Source organism: Theropithecus gelada, chromosome 1 (assembly GCF_003255815.1).
Source record: "Theropithecus gelada isolate Dixy chromosome 1, Tgel_1.0, whole genome shotgun sequence".
Taxonomy (NCBI): Eukaryota; Metazoa; Chordata; class Mammalia; order Primates; family Cercopithecidae; genus Theropithecus; species Theropithecus gelada.
Genome location: NC_037668.1, coordinates 54,321,356 through 54,336,234, shown reverse-complemented (window position 1 = coordinate 54,336,234; position 14,879 = coordinate 54,321,356). Strand labels below are relative to the sequence as shown.

Sequence of the window (14,879 nt, the reverse complement as noted above, 5' to 3'; positions counted from 1 at the left end):
TAAATGGAAGAACGACTAAAGGTTCAGAACTGAGGAAGGTTGAGATTAGGTGTGCAAGATTCACAACTAAATACCTCAAAAATGACCCCTCCCGCAGGCTTCTTATTTGGTACTCATTAGAGCTTTATGAAAGAACTCTATGACCCCATTTTCCAGGTCAGTTTTTCCATCATCGCCAGCTTCCCTCTGTGGGAAAGCAACACAGAAGACTTCGGATCTTCCGGCTCCAGATTCCACAACCCCAACACCAACGGACTAGTTAGAATTTTCACAATCTCGCAACGCAGACGCTGGAGCGTTGCTCGCGGTGTTTTCGCGAGACTTGAGACTTGGTTCCAGCAGATCATGTGACAATCCAACATGGCGGTGCCCGGCGAGGCGGAGGAGGAAGCGACAGTTTACCTGGTAGTGAGCGGTATCCCCTCTGTGTTGCGCTCGGCCCATTTACGGAGCTACTTTAGCCAGTTCCGAGAAGACCGCGGCGGTGGCTTCCTCTGTTTCCACTACCGGCATCGGCCTGAGCGGGCCCCTCCGCAGGCCGCTCCTAACTCTGCCCTAACTCCTACGGACCCAGCCGCTGGGAGCCAGCTTCTCGCCCAGACTTCGGCCACCGATGTCCGGCCTCTCTCCACTCGAGACTCTGCTCCGATCCAGACCCGCACCTGCTGCTGCGTCATCTCGGTAAGGGGGTTGGCTCAAGCTCAGAGGCTTCTTCGCATGTACTCGGGCCGCCGGTGGCTGGATTCTCACGGGACCTGGCTACCGGGTCGCTGTCTCATCCGCAGACTTCGGCTACCTACGGAGGCATCAGGTAAGAGTGAGTAGTAGACTGGGCCTACGGGCCTGGAACAGAGGCACCTTGTCAGAAGAGTGGTGAGGATAAGTCAGTCTGGTTAGGACTCTAGGAGTTTAGGTCATATTCTAGACAGCTTCAGGCTCAACTTGCAGGGAGATAGTTCAATGCATGGAGAAAAATAAACCGGAGAGGCTTATTCGGAAGAGCTTTCATTTTGTTAGGTCTCTTCTGAGACCCTTTCTCTATCCAAGGGGTTGATTTTGCACTAACACAGAAGGAAAAAAGGAAATCCAGTCTCTAACCTTCTTACTGTCTTTCTCTCCTGCTCTCTCTCTGTGCTTCCTACCCAGTCCTTTCAGTAAGATGCAAATGAAGAGACAATCTTTTCTCTGGACAGCTCCCACTTTTATAGGAAATCAGTCTGATGGGGAAACAGGACAGTGTCAGAGCCCTCCAGTTCACACATTCAACAGATGCTTCTCTTGCTAGACCTAGTGTGACTAGCTGGGTATGCAGAGAACAGTTGCACATAGTGTGTGCTCAGAATCCACAAAGGAAGAGATTTGGAAAAAGGTAATTGCCACAGAGATGTCATTCTAATTGTTAGCATTCGCTGAGCACTCTGTGTATTTAGTAGGCACTGTTCTAAGCCTTTTGTTTTCTTACCCCTCACAACAGTCCTATGAGATAGGAGCTATTGTTTCTCCCATTTTATAGGTGAAGAAACTGAGGGAAGCGAAGTTATGTGACTCGCCTGAGGTTACAGAGTTAGTTAGTGTCAGGGCTACAACAAACCTAGGCGTCTGTTCCAGAGCCTATACTGTTTATCACTAAGTGCTGTGAGATGACAGAGAAGGGAGAAACTGACTTCCTAGACTTATCATGAAATGTGACTTTCCATCTGGGTCTTGAAAAATAAATAGGAGTTAATAGGAGAGAATGGTGTTTCTGGGTTTCAAGGTAAATGGCATTTGCAAAGACACAGATTTGAAAGTCTGTGAAACTTTCAGGGCATGCTAAATTGTTCATTGTGGGCCGGGTTGCAGTGGCTGGTGCCTGTAATCCCAGCACTTTGGGAGGTGCGTAGGCGGATCCCTTGAGCTCAGGAGTTCAATACCAGCCTGGGCAACATGGTGAAACTCCATCTCTACCAAAAATACAAATTAACCAGTTGTGGTGGCGCATGCCTGTAGTCCCAACTACTTGCGAGGTTGAGGTGGGGGGATCGCTTGAGCCCAGGAAATGGAGGTTGCAGTGAGTCAAGATTGTGCCACTGTACTCCAGCCTGAGTGACAGAACGAGACCCCATCTCAAAAAAAAAAAAAAAAAAAAAAAGAAGAAGGAGGAAAAAAAGAAATTAGGAGAAAAATTGTTTGGTGTGGCTGAAGCACATGGTATGAAGACATGCAGGAGGTGGGAGTTGGTGACAGTTGAGAATCAAAAGGTCATCAGATGGGTGGATTGCTTGAGGCCAGGACCAGCCTGGGCAACATGGCATAACCCTGTCTGTACTAGAAATACAAAAATCAGCCAGGCATGGTGGCACATGCCTGTAATCCCAGCTACTCGGGAGGCTGAAACACGAGAATCACTTGAACCCGGGAGACGGAGGTTGCAGTGAGCTGAGATTGCACAACTGCATACTCCAGTCTGGGTGACACAGTGAGAATCTGTCTAAAAAAAAAAAAAAAAGAGAAACAGAAAAAAGGCTTCAGGAGCGAGAGCTGGAAGAAACTTGTATGCCCAGCCAAGGTGATGAGAAATGACATGAAACTACTAGGTAGTTTTGTAGTTCTGCTTGGGGAGAGATGAAAAGGCCTGGAGAAGTTTGAGAGGGAGGAACAGCATTAGGCTAATGGATTTATTTTATTATTTATTTATTTTTGAGACAGGGTACTCTGTCACCCGAGATGGAGTGCAGTGGTGCAGTCTCGGCTCACTACAGCCTCACTTCCCAGGCTCAAGCAGTCCTCCTGCCTCAGCCTCCCAAGGAGCTGGGATCACAGGGTGCACCACCACTCCCAGCTAACTTTTTTATTTTTTGTAGAGATAAGGGTCTCACCATGTTGCCCAGGCTGGTCTTGAACTCCTGAGTTCAGGCAATCCTCCTGCCTCAGCCTCCCAAAGTGCTGGGATCACAAGCGTGAGCCACTGTGTCAGCCTGTATTTATTTATTTTTATTTTGTCTAAGTCTGTTTACTAGGGAAAGGCTAATAGATTTAAACATTGGCCAATTCCTGGCTCAAGTGTTGCTGGAGGCTTCTGGGTTTCAAGATCTATTCTCCCTCCTTCCCAAGGTTTAGGCTCCTTTCCCTTCAAGACCCGGAAGGAAATGCAGAGTCGGAAGGCTGAGAATGAAGCCTTCACCCTGGCTGACCTGAAGCAGCTGCCAGAGCTGAACCCACCGGTGCTGATGCCCAATGGGAATGTGGGGACTCCCCTGCGGGTCTTTTTGGAGTTGATCCGGGCCTGCCGCCTACCCCCTCGGATCATCACCCAGCTGCAGCTCCAGTTCCCCAAGACAGGTTCCTCCCGGCGCTACGGCAATGTGCCTTTTGAGTATGAGGACGCAGAGACTGTGGAGCAGGAAGAGCTTGTGTATACAGCAGAGGGTGAGGAAATACCCCAGGGAACCTGCCTGGCAGATATACCAGCCAGCCCCTGTGGAGAGCCTGAGGAAGAAGCAAGGAAGGAAGAGGAAGAAGAGTCTCACTCAGATGACGTGAGTACAGTGTGCTACCCTGTTCTGCTGGCAGCTGAAAGAGGCCAGAGGCATTAATAATACCACTTTTCAATTGTCCGTTACAAGGGTGCGGTCATGGTGCAGTCTCTGCTCACGGCAAGCTCCGCCTCCTGGGTTCAAGCCATTCTCCTGCCTCAGCCTCCCGAGTAACTGGGACTATAGGCACCCACCACCACGGCCGGCTAATTTTTTTTATATTTTTAGTAGAGACGGAGTTTCACCATGTTAGCCAGGATGGTCTCAATCTCCTGACCTTGTGATCCACCCACCTCGGCCTCCCAAAGTGTTGGGATTACAGGCGTGAGCCACTGCGCCTGGCCTGTTACAAGGGTTCTTAACCTGGGGTCCTCAGGAGGGTTCCAAGGAGTCTGAGAAGGAATGTAAAACTACATTTGCATGTGTGTTTCTGTATTTCTCTAGGGAGATGGTCCAGAGCTTTTACCAGAATATTTGTAAGTGGGTCTTATTTTTCATTCCCTTGGAAGGGATATATAAGGGTGGTTCCTTTTTTTTTTTTTTTTTTTTTAGACGGAACCTCACTCTGTTGTCCAGGCTGGAGTGCAGTGGTGCGATCTCAGCTCACTGCAAGCTCCGCCTCCTGGGTTCACGCCATTCTCCTGCCTCAGCCTCCCGAGTAGCTGGGACGACAGGTGCCCGCCACCACGCCTGGCTAATTTTTTGTATTTTTAGTAGAGACAGGGTTTCACCATGTCAGCCAGGATGGTCTCGATCTCCTGACCTCGTGATCTGCCTGCCTCAGCCTCCCAAAGTGCTGGGATTATAGGTGTGAGCCACCGCACCCAGCCAGGATGGTTCCTTTTTATTCATTTTTTCTTTGTTTTGAGACCGAGTCTCGCTGTGTCACCCAGGCTGGAGTGAAGTGGTGTGATCTCGGCTCACTGCAACCTCCACCTTCTGGGGTTTAAGTGATTCTCCTGCCTCAGCCTCCCGAGTAAGCTGGGACTACAGGCTTGTGCCACCAAGCCCGGCTAGTTTTTGTTTTTGTATTTTTAGTAGAGACGGGGTTTCACCATGTTAACCAGGAGAGTCTCGATCTCCTGACCTCGTGACCCGCCTGCCTTGGCCTCCCAAAGTGCTGGGATTACAGGCATGACCCACCGTGCCAGGCCCATTTTTTCTCTTTTTTTTTTTGAGACGGAGTCTCGCTCTGTCGCCCAGGCTGGAGTGCAGTGGCCGGATCTCAGCTCACTGCAAGCTCCACCTCACGGGTTCACGCCATTCTCCTGCCTCAGTCTCCTGAGTAGCTGGGACTACAGGCGCCCGCCACCTTGCCCGGTTAGTTTTTTGTATTTTTAGTAGAGACGGGGTTTCACCGTGTTAGCCAGGATGGTCTCGATCTCCTGACCTCGTGATCCCAAAGTGCTGGGATTACAGGCTTGAGCCACCGCGCCCAGCCCATTTTTTCTCTTTTAAAAATTATTTCCAGCTGGGCATGGAATCATTTGAACCCGGGAGGTGGGGGTTGCAGTGAGCTGAGAAAAAAAAAAAATTTCCATGTGAAAGACCAGATAAGGCGAATTCATTTTCAGCGATGAAAATGTGCTAAGACATGTGCAGTGACTTGTCTAAGATCATCTCAGGAAATAGAGGTCAAGCTAGGATGTGAGCCCAGTTCTTGCTTCTTCCTTAACCTCTGCATGCTGTCATGATGTGGCTGAGCAGTCGTCTCTATTTTCGGACCTCGAGGCAGCAGATTGAACAGTAGCCTCCACTTTCACTTCATTAGTGACATAGACATTTCTTTGGTTCCTTTCCCCAGACTTGGTTGCACATCCATAAAATCAGGAAGGTGGGCCGGGCGTGGTGGCTCAAGCCCGTAATCCCAGCACTTTGGGAGGCCGGGACAGGCGGATCACGAGGTCAGGAGATCGAGACTATCCTGGCTAACACGGTGAAACCCCGCCTCTACTAAAAAATACAAAAAACTAGCCGGGCGAGGTGGCGGGCGCCTGTAGTCCCAGCTACTCAGGAGGCTGAGGCAGGAGAATGGCATAAAGCCGGGAGTCGGAGCTTGCAGTGAGCTGAGATCCGGCCACTGCACCCCAGCCTGGGCGACAGAGCAAGACTCCGTCTCAGGAAAAAAAAAAAAAAAAAAAAAAAAATTCAGTAAGGTGTGATTTGTTGGGAAAACTTTTTTAAAAATGTGTACCCTGGGTAAAAAGTAATTCACCCATGTTTCAAAGCTTCCGGCCAGCTGGGTGTGGTGGCTCACGCCTATAATCCCAGCACTTTGGGAGGCCGAGACGGGCGGATCACAAGGTTAGGAGATCGAGACCATCCTGGCTAACACGGTGAAACCCCGTCTCTACTAAAAAATACAAAAAACTAGCCGGGCGAGGTGACCGGCGCCTATAGTCCCAGCTACTCGAGAGGCTGAGGCAGGAGAATGGTGTAGACCCAGGAGGCGGAGCTTGCAGTGAGCTGAGATCTGGCCACTGCACTCCAGCCTGGGTGACAGAGCGAGACTCCGTCTCAAAAAAACAAACAAAAAAGCTCCCAGCCAAAATTGCTAAGATATCCGGACCACATCCTTAGTGTGGTACCATTCTGACTTCCCCTCCCTCCCCTCTTCTCTCCCCTTCCTTCCTTTTTTTTTTTTTTTTTTTTTTTGTGAAGCAGGCTGTGGTTCTGTTGCCCTGGCTGGAGTGCAGTGGTGCAATCTCGGCTCTCTGCAGCCTCCAACTCCCTGGGCTCAAGCCATCCTCTCACCTCAGCTTCCCCAGTAGCTAGGACTACACTCACACATCACCACACTTGGCTAATTTTTGTATTTTTTGTAGAGATAGGGTTTTGTCTTGTTGCCTAAACTGGTCTTGAACCCCAGAGCTCAAGGGATCCTCCCACCTTGGCCTCCCAAAGTGCTGGGATTACAGGCGTGAGCCACTGCATCTGGCCCCATCCTGACTTTTCTTCAGCACTTGAAGGCCTGCAGGATTTCAAGCCAGGAATCATTCTGTCATTCCACAAATCCAGTCAAGCCAAGGGCTAGTGTAGGATTCCGAAGGCATTCTAAGACCCATTTCCTGCCCTCAAAGAGCCTAAAATCTCCCTGAAAAGAAAGAACCAGCATCTGGAGATACTGCAACTGGATGTGGCCACCTGGGTTTGCATCACTGGCTCTGCTGCTCCCTCAGTGTACTCTTTCGAACAAATAACTTTTTACTCCCCCGAACCTAGGTTTTGTCATCTGTAGAATGGGAATAATGGTACTTATCTCACAGGGTTGTTGTGATGATTAAAGGAGCTAAGCTATGGGAAGGGCCTGACACACCAGAGACAATAAGCGTTCTTGTCCATTCTTTCTTTGTGATGTCACATAAAAAGGCCTAACCAGTGTGTACTGATTAGCATTGAGAGTTCAGAGACTGGTGGGAGAGCTGTGGGCCTAAGTTCGGGGGGCTTCATGTAGGCTGTAGGACTTGAGGGACGAGGAGGATTTAACCAAGTGGAGAAGAGAAGGGTGTGGGAGAGGAAAGTGGGTATTTCAGGCAGGGAAAGACATGGCCAAAAGCACAGAGCTGAGTGAGGCTTGTGGGGACAGGAGCAAACTATGTTGAGAATTATCAGGGGCTAGAGACATGTGTTGGTCGGGGGGCAAATATGTGCTGCTTCTTGGAGAAATTCGAAGGAATGGGGCTGAGGCTTGCCACACATGCCTCCTGTGCCCTGCGCTTCCCTCCCTCTGGGCATGAGGTCAGGAAGCTCAGGCAGATCACTTCTCCCTGCCTTTTAGGACGATGACCGGGGTGAGGAATGGGAACGGCATGAAGCGCTGCATGAGGACGTGACCGGGCAGGAGCGGACCACTGAACAGCTCTTTGAGGAGGAGATTGAGCTCAAGTGGGAAAAGGGTGGCTCTGGCCTGGTGTTTTATACCGATGCCCAGTTCTGGCAGGAGGAAGAAGGAGGTAATGCTGGTACCCAGGCAAAGGCAGGGGTGACCCCTGCTGCATTCTCTTGGGGTTCCCTGTTCTGCACGGTAGATTCCCTAGTGGTGAGCCCAAACAAAAGGCTAGGGAACAGGCTGACCTTTATTGTATATGAGAGACCAATCATCCTTTTTAAGAGTGGGGATCAGTGAGATGGAGAGAAAATGTCCCCCCGCCCCCTGCAAATTCTGAATAACCCTCCCAGAGGAAGGATCTTAAAATACAAACAAACTGGGTGCAGTGGCTCATGCCTATAGTCCGAACTACTCAAGAGACTGAGGCAGGAGGATCACTTGAGCCCAGGAGTTCAAGGTTGCAGTGAGCTATGAACCCACTACTTTACTCCAGCCTGGGGGACAGAGTGAGACCTTCTCTAAAATAAACAAATGCCCCGCCGGGCACGGTGGCTCATGCCTGTAATCCCAGCACTTTGAGAGGCTGAGGTGGGCAGATCACGAGGTCAAAAGATTGAGACCATCCTGGCCAACATGGTGAAACCCTGTCTCTACAAAAAATAAAAAAATTAGCTGGGTGTGGTAGCACGCACCTGTAGTCCCAGCTTCTTGGGAGGCTGAGGCAGGAGAATTGCTTGAACCCGGGAGGCAGAGATTGCAGTGAGCCAAGATCACGCCACTGCAGTCCAGCCTGGCGACAGAACGAGACTCCATCTCAAAAAAACAAAACAAAACAAAAAAGCCAAACAACTCTAGGTTTACCTCTTAATAGAACTGAGAGTCCTTATTGCACTCTGTTGGATGCTTTTCTATCCCAGCAGATTTTGATGAACAGACAGCCGATGACTGGGATGTGGACATGAGCGTGTACTATGACAGAGGTACTGGGCAAGGAATATCAATACTGGGAGGTGAAACGGGTGCCCTGGCCTTGCAGTGACACTTTGCCAGAGCTAGCAAAGGCTGAGACAGGGAACCATTCCCTTGGGGTAGCCCACTGAGAGGGTTCCTCTTAAAACATCTTTGGTTGTGTACATTAAGTGCTAGTTTTGGACAGAGCCTTCCTTTCTTGGAGGAGGACGAGGGACAGATAGCCCTCAGGGGCTCTGGGTCTGATGGTCAGGCCCTGGTAGGTGGCTGGTCAGGAACTCAGGCTCTAGTAAAGTTTAGATTTTAGAAGAGAAAAGGACCTGGGTGGGGGAAATAGCCAAGTGGGGGAGGGGAGAAGACCTGGGTTCTAATCCTCTCTCTGTCATTTGTTGACTCTGTTACTTTTCTGTACCACAATCTTCTCATCTGTATGATTGGGGAGAACCATGGTTCCTACTCTTGGGGAGCTCCCAGTCTAATGAGAGAGATACAGAACACCATTAAAATGAATAAGTCAATCTTATGAGGGGGTCCTAGAAACCTGATTCTTCCCCCTTCTTTGAGAGGGACGCTTCCATAAACTGAGCTCTGGTTCCTCAGATGGTGGAGACAAGGATGCCCGAGACTCTGTCCAAATGCGTCTGGAACAGAGACTCCGAGATGGGCAGGAAGATGGCTCTGTGATCGAACGCCAGGTGGGCACCTTTGAGCGCCACACCAAGGTGAGTGAGCACTGTGCCCCTCCCATGGACCCCTCTCTTTTCCTTCTTCCATCCCCATTCCGCCTGCTCCCAGCAGGAGCCCGATTTCTTGAATCTTATCCCTTCACTTTGCAGGGCATTGGGCGGAAGGTGATGGAGCGGCAGGGCTGGGCTGAGGGCCAGGGCCTGGGCAGCAGGTGTTCAGGGGTGCCTGAGGCCCTGGATGGTGATGGCCAACATCCCAGATGCAAGCGTGGATTGGGGTAAGTGTGGCTGAGGGATTTCCCTGGGGGCCCAAGCCTTTCAGCTATGCCCTGGTTTCCCTCTTCCCACTGGTTTTGGCATGGGTGCTGAGTACTCTTGCAGGATGAACTTCAAAACAGAGTTAAGAGGAAAAAGTGAATCTGGGCCAGGTGCGGTGGCTCAAGCCTGTAATCCTAACACTTTGGGAGGCTGAAGTAGTAGGATTCCTTGAGCCCAGTTTGAAACCAGCCTGGGCAACATGTGAGACTGTCTCTATTAAAAAAAAAAAAAAAAAAAAAGCCCGGGCGTGGTGGCTCACACCTGTAATCACAACACTTTGGGGAGGCTGAGGTGGGCGGATCATTTGAGGTCAGGAGTTGGAGAGCAGCCTGGCCAACATGGTGAAACCCCGTCTCTACTAAAAATACAAAAATTAGCCGGGCGTGGTGGCTCATGCCTGTAATCCCAGCACTTTGGGATGCTGAGGTGGGTGGATCACGAGGTCAGGAGTTTGAGACCAGCCTGGTCAAGATGGTGAAATCCTGTCTCTACTAAAACTACAAAAAAGTAGCTGGGCACGGTAGTGGGCACCTGTAATCCCAGCTACTCGGGAGGCTGAGGCAGGAGAGTCGCTTGAACCCAGGAGGTGGAGGTTGCAGTGAGCCGAGATCACACCACTGCACTCTAGCCTGGGCAACAGAGGAAGACTCTGACTCAAACAAACAAAAAAAGGCCAGGTGCGGTGGCTCAAGCCTGTAATCCCCAGCACTTTGGGAGGCCGAGATGGGCAGATCATGAGGTCAGGAGATCGAGACCATCCTGGCTAACACAGTGAAACCCCGTCTCTACTAAAAAAAATACAAAAAACTAGCCGGGCGAGGTGGCGGGCGCCTGTAGTCCCAGTTACTCGGGAGGCTGAGGCAGGAGAATGGCGTAAACCCGGGAGGCGGAGCTTGCAGTGAGTTGAGATCCGGCCACTGCACTCCAGCCTGGGCGACAGAGCGAGACTCCGTCTCAAAAAAAAAAAAAAAAAAAAAATTAGCTGGGCATAGTGGCATGTGCCTGTAGTCCCAGCTACTCTGGGGGCAGAAGAATCACTTGAACCCAGGAGGTGGAGGTTGCAGTGAGCTGAGATCACGCCATTACAATCCAGCCTGGGTGACAGTGAGACCCCGTCTCAAAAAAAAATAAATAAAGCTTTTTTTTTTTTTTTTTTTTAATTTTAAAGACTGAGCCCTAAGGCTTAACAAGATCATTCATACCCTTTGTTGGAGGAGTTTGGACTTGATGGTTACTATTAGGAAGTCTGTGGTGACAGAATGAAAATTTTATCTGAGGTCCCTTCTTACTGGCACTGTCAATGGATAGATAAGAGGGCTGGAGAGCAAAGACCCATATTTATTTATTTATTTTTTTTTTTTTGAGACGGAGTCTCGCTCTGTCGCCTGGGCTGGAGTGCAGTGGCCGGATCTCAGCTCACTGCAAGCTCCGCCTCCCGGGTTCACGCCATTCTCCTGCCTCAGCCTCCCGAGTAGCTGGGACTACAGGCGCCCGCCACCTCGCCCGGCTAGTTTTTTTTGTATTTTTTAGTAGAGACGGGGTTTCACCATGTTAGCCAGGATGGTCTCGATCTCTTGACCTCGCGATCCGCCCGTCTCGGCCTCCCAAAGTGCTGGGATTACAGGCTTGAGCCACCGCGCCCGGCCCAAAGACCCATATTTAAAGCCTCTGTCTTTGGACAAACCAGACGTAGTAGCTACTTCCCCGTCCTCTCCCAACCCCTTTAACTGGAATTTGAGAGCACCCTTCTCACTGAGAGCCCGTTTTTATCCAGGTACCATGGAGAGAAGCTGCAGCCATTTGGGCAACTGAAGAGGCCCCGTAGAAATGGCCTGGGGCTCATCTCCACCATCTATGATGAGCCTCTACCCCAGGACCAGACGGAGTCACTGCTCCGCCGCCAGCCACCCACCAGCATGAAGTTTCGGACAGACATGGCCTTTGTGAGGGGTTCCAGTTGTGCTTCAGACAGCCCCTCATTGCCTGATTGACCAGGTTGGGGGCTTCATTGGTCAGAATCTCATAGCTACATGATGAGAACCCTCTGCCCCGGCCTCATCTACCACTGAAGCAGAAAGGAGTCTGGGAGCAGCAGTCTTCGTGGCTGGTTCAGGGTGCTTTGCTCTGAGCCTGCCTGCCTGCCGGTTCTCTACCTCGGGCATTTTTACAAAAAGCCCCCTCCCGTCCCCTCCCCTTGGATATCAGGGGTAACGACCGATTGTCTTTGGTCTCTAACCCTAGTCTCTGGGCTTGCCCTTTGCCTCCTGCAGAATCTTGAAAAGCTGGATTGAGTGAGGCTATCAGCACAGCCTTCCTTGGGGACTCTGAAGGTGTCCCGACGAAGGCCAGAAAGGGGGGGAAAGGGACCTGGACGAGGAGAGGATTTGTGAGCTTGGAAGAGCCGGCCTTGGGCGGGCCCTTCACCGCCTCACTAGGTGGGACTGCAGCAGAGAGTCCGCGGGAAGTGGCTTGGGTGTGCGACGTCACGGAAGAATAAAGACGTTTACTACTGGAGCTCCCTTTCTTTTCTAATTCGAGTCTGAAGGAAGGTCAGGGAAATTCCGAGAGAGAGTTTCCCGCAAAGACCCCACATTCGACCCATTCCCCGCGAGAAAAACGCGGCTGCGCTGCCCTCCCCTCGGCGTCGAGCTGCGTCCCCGCCCTGAGGGCGGGACTTCCTCTCCTTGGCCCGCGGCTTCCGACGCTGTCCGGAAGTCAAGTTAGTCTAGTTAGTACCAGCCCGTTGGCGACGCTGTCCCCGCTGTTCCGCCTGAGGCGAGTGACGCTGGCCGCCAACGAGGTATACGTCCTGGGTCCCTCGCCCTCAGTCTCGTCTCCGGCGCGGCTGCTCGCCCCGTTTTCCCTCTGAGCTGACCTGCTCCGAGCCGTGGGCCGCCCATGGCGGGGGCCGCTCCGACCACGGCCTTCGGGCAGGCGGTGATCGGCCCTCCGGGCTCAGGGAAGACCACGTACTGTCTGGGCATGAGTGAGTTCCTGCGCGCGCTGGGCCGGCGCGTGGCCGTAGTGAACCTGGACCCGGCCAACGAGGGGCTGCCGTACGAGTGTGCCGTGGACGTAGGGGAACTGGTGGGGCTGGGCGACGTGATGGACGCGCTGCGCCTGGGTCCCAACGGCGGACTGCTCTACTGCATGGAGTACCTGGAAGCCAACCTGGACTGGCTGCGTGCCAAGCTGGACCCCCTCCGCGGCCACTACTTCCTCTTCGACTGCCCAGGACAGGTGGAGCTCTGCACGCATCACGGCGCCCTGCGCAGCATCTTCTCCCAAATGGCGCAGTGGGACCTCAGGGTGAGTCTCAGGGCGGGGAGGATCATTTTGCGGATGGAGTAACTGAGACAGGGAGGACAGACGCCACACCCCCATGTCACACAGGGAGGTAGGGGCTGAGTTGCTTTGGAGTAAAACAGGCATGAGTTCAAAATCTGGTTCTGCTACTGACTCGCTGTGTGGTGTTGATAAGTCAGTTCATCAGTCTGAACCTCAGTTTACTCACGTGTAAAATGGGTGTTAGTAGCCAACTTGGCGATTTCAGAAGTATGGAAGGGGTTAATGTAGAAAGTGGCATGGAGATTGTTGTAAATTGGTGGGCAAAAGTAAATGAAAGAGTGGAGTCAGATGCCATGGGATTTAAACCCCTTCCCCACTGGGAGGCTCAGTGCAAGACATCTTGTAAGGAAAAAAAAAGCCTCCTATTTCCTGGGAGAAGGAAACGAGGGTAGTTATTAGAAAGAAACAGAGGCAGAAGGAGACTAATGGGGAAAGCTTCCGCTCTGTCCTCAAGCCCTCATTATCATGAGAGAATGCTGATTCCTGTTTCTCCAGGCCACTCTGACCCTGTCTCTTCCCTCCCAGCTGACTGCCGTCCACCTGGTGGATTCTCACTACTGCACAGACCCTGCCAAGTTCATTTCAGTACTGTGTACCTCCCTGGCTACCATGCTGCACGTGGAGCTGCCCCACATCAACCTCCTTTCCAAGATGGACCTCATTGAGCATTATGGGAAGCTGGGTAAGAGCTTCTGTTCCAGGTGAAGAGCAGGGCAGCAGCTGGGCTAGAATGAAGCAGACATCTCAGCTGAAGGTAGCTGCCTCTGGTGACTTGTGTGGTCTGCTGATAGTAGCCACAGGCAGGTTCTGACTCCTGCCAATTTATTTTGTGCCACTCTGTGCTAGATACCGTTGTGTAGATTTTGGAGACGAGAGAGCTACAGATGGTGTTAGGTATTACAAAGGAATTAAAGTGATACGACAGTGAATATTTGGGAGTGAGGTGAGTGGAGTAAAACAGGCATGAGTTTAAATTCTGGCTCTGCCACTGAATCACCGTGTGATCTGGGTAAGTCAGTTCATCTCTCTGGACCTCAGTTTCTCACTTCTGCTCTGAGGCAGTGGCATCTGAGCTGAGACGTGAATGGTGAGAAGGAGCCAGCCAAGGGAGGACTGCTCTATGCAGAGGCACCAGTAGGGATAAAGGCCTTGTCTTAGTCAGTTTGTGCTGCCATCACAAAAATACCATAGACCAGATGGCTTAGCCAATAAATATTTATTTCTCACAGTTCTGGAGGCTGGTAAGTCCAAGATCAAGATACAAGCAGATCTGGTGTGTGGTGAGAGCCTGCTTCCTGGCTCCTAGACAGCCTCCTTCTGTGAGGACAGAATATATTCTCACATGGCAGAGAGACAGAGAAGGGGTGGGAGGCCAGGGACAAAATAGGGAAGATTGAAGCGGGCTGGTATGAGGGGAGTTGGCTAGAGTCCCAGTGGCCAGTTTTTTTTTCTTGACAAATTAGTACTCTCGACCGGGCGTGGTGGCTCACGTCTGTAATCCCAGCACTTTGGGAGGCCAAGGTGGCAGATCACCAGAGGTCAGGAGTTCGAGACCAGCTTGACCAACATGGAGAAACCCCATCTCTACTAAAAATACAAAAAAGTAGCCAGGCATGGTGGCGCATGCCTGTAATCCCAGCTACTCGGGAAGCTGAGGCAGGAGAATCGCTTGAACCTGGGAGGCGGAGGTTGTAGTGAGCCAAGATCACGCCATTGTACTCCAGCCTGGGCAACAAGAGTGAAGCTCCATCTCAAAAAAAAAAAAGAAAAGAAAGAAAAAAATTAGGCCAGGCATGGAGGCTCACACCTGTAATCCCAGCACTTTGGGAGGCTGAGGCAGGCAGATCACGAGGTCAGGAGATTGAGACCATCCTGGCTAACATGGTGAAACCCCGTCTCTACTAAAAATAACAGGCCGGGCGCGGTGGCTAACGCCTGTAATCCCAGCACTTTGGGAGGCCAAGGCGGGAGGATCACGAGGTCAGGAGATCGAGACCATCCTGGCTAACACGGTGAAACCCCGTCTCTACTAAAAATACAAAAAATTAGCCAGACGTGGTGGCGGGCGCCTGTAGTCCCAGCTACTCGGGAGGCTGAGATAGGAGAATGGCGTGAACCCGGGAGGCGGAGCTTGCAGTGAGCCGAGATTGCGCCACTGCACTCTAGCCTGGGCTGCAGTGCAAGACTCTGTCTCAAAAAAAAAAAAAAAAAAAT

The 14,879-nt window shown here is 51.5% G+C and overlaps 2 protein-coding genes across 3 annotated transcripts in view; both read left to right on the top strand.

Annotated features, from left to right (window-relative positions):
* Positions 1 to 324: 324 nt before the first annotated feature.
* GPATCH3 (G-patch domain containing 3) lies at positions 325 to 11,831 on the top strand. 2 transcript variants are annotated; one of them, XM_025383412.1, is made up of 7 exons: positions 325 to 811; positions 3,094 to 3,518; positions 7,294 to 7,468; positions 8,265 to 8,324; positions 8,914 to 9,035; positions 9,150 to 9,277; positions 11,092 to 11,831. In XM_025383412.1, exons 1-7 carry the CDS (start codon positions 361 to 363, stop codon positions 11,306 to 11,308), a joined length of 1,578 nt encoding a protein of 525 aa, XP_025239197.1. In that variant the 5' UTR covers positions 325 to 360; the 3' UTR covers positions 11,309 to 11,831. The 2 variants fall into 2 exon arrangements, with proteins under 2 accessions (XP_025239197.1, XP_025239191.1); XM_025383406.1 differs by having other exon boundaries at positions 8,262 to 8,324.
* The window catches only part of GPN2 (GPN-loop GTPase 2), an 11,510-nt gene continuing 8,461 nt past the window's right edge, over positions 11,831 to 14,879 (top strand). Inside the window, exons 1-2 of the mRNA XM_025383424.1 lie at positions 11,831 to 12,626; positions 13,191 to 13,347. Of these exons, the coding sequence (XP_025239209.1) occupies positions 12,216 to 12,626; positions 13,191 to 13,347 (568 nt within the window). The 5' untranslated portion in view covers positions 11,831 to 12,215. The remainder of the gene's footprint in view (positions 12,627 to 13,190; positions 13,348 to 14,879) is intronic.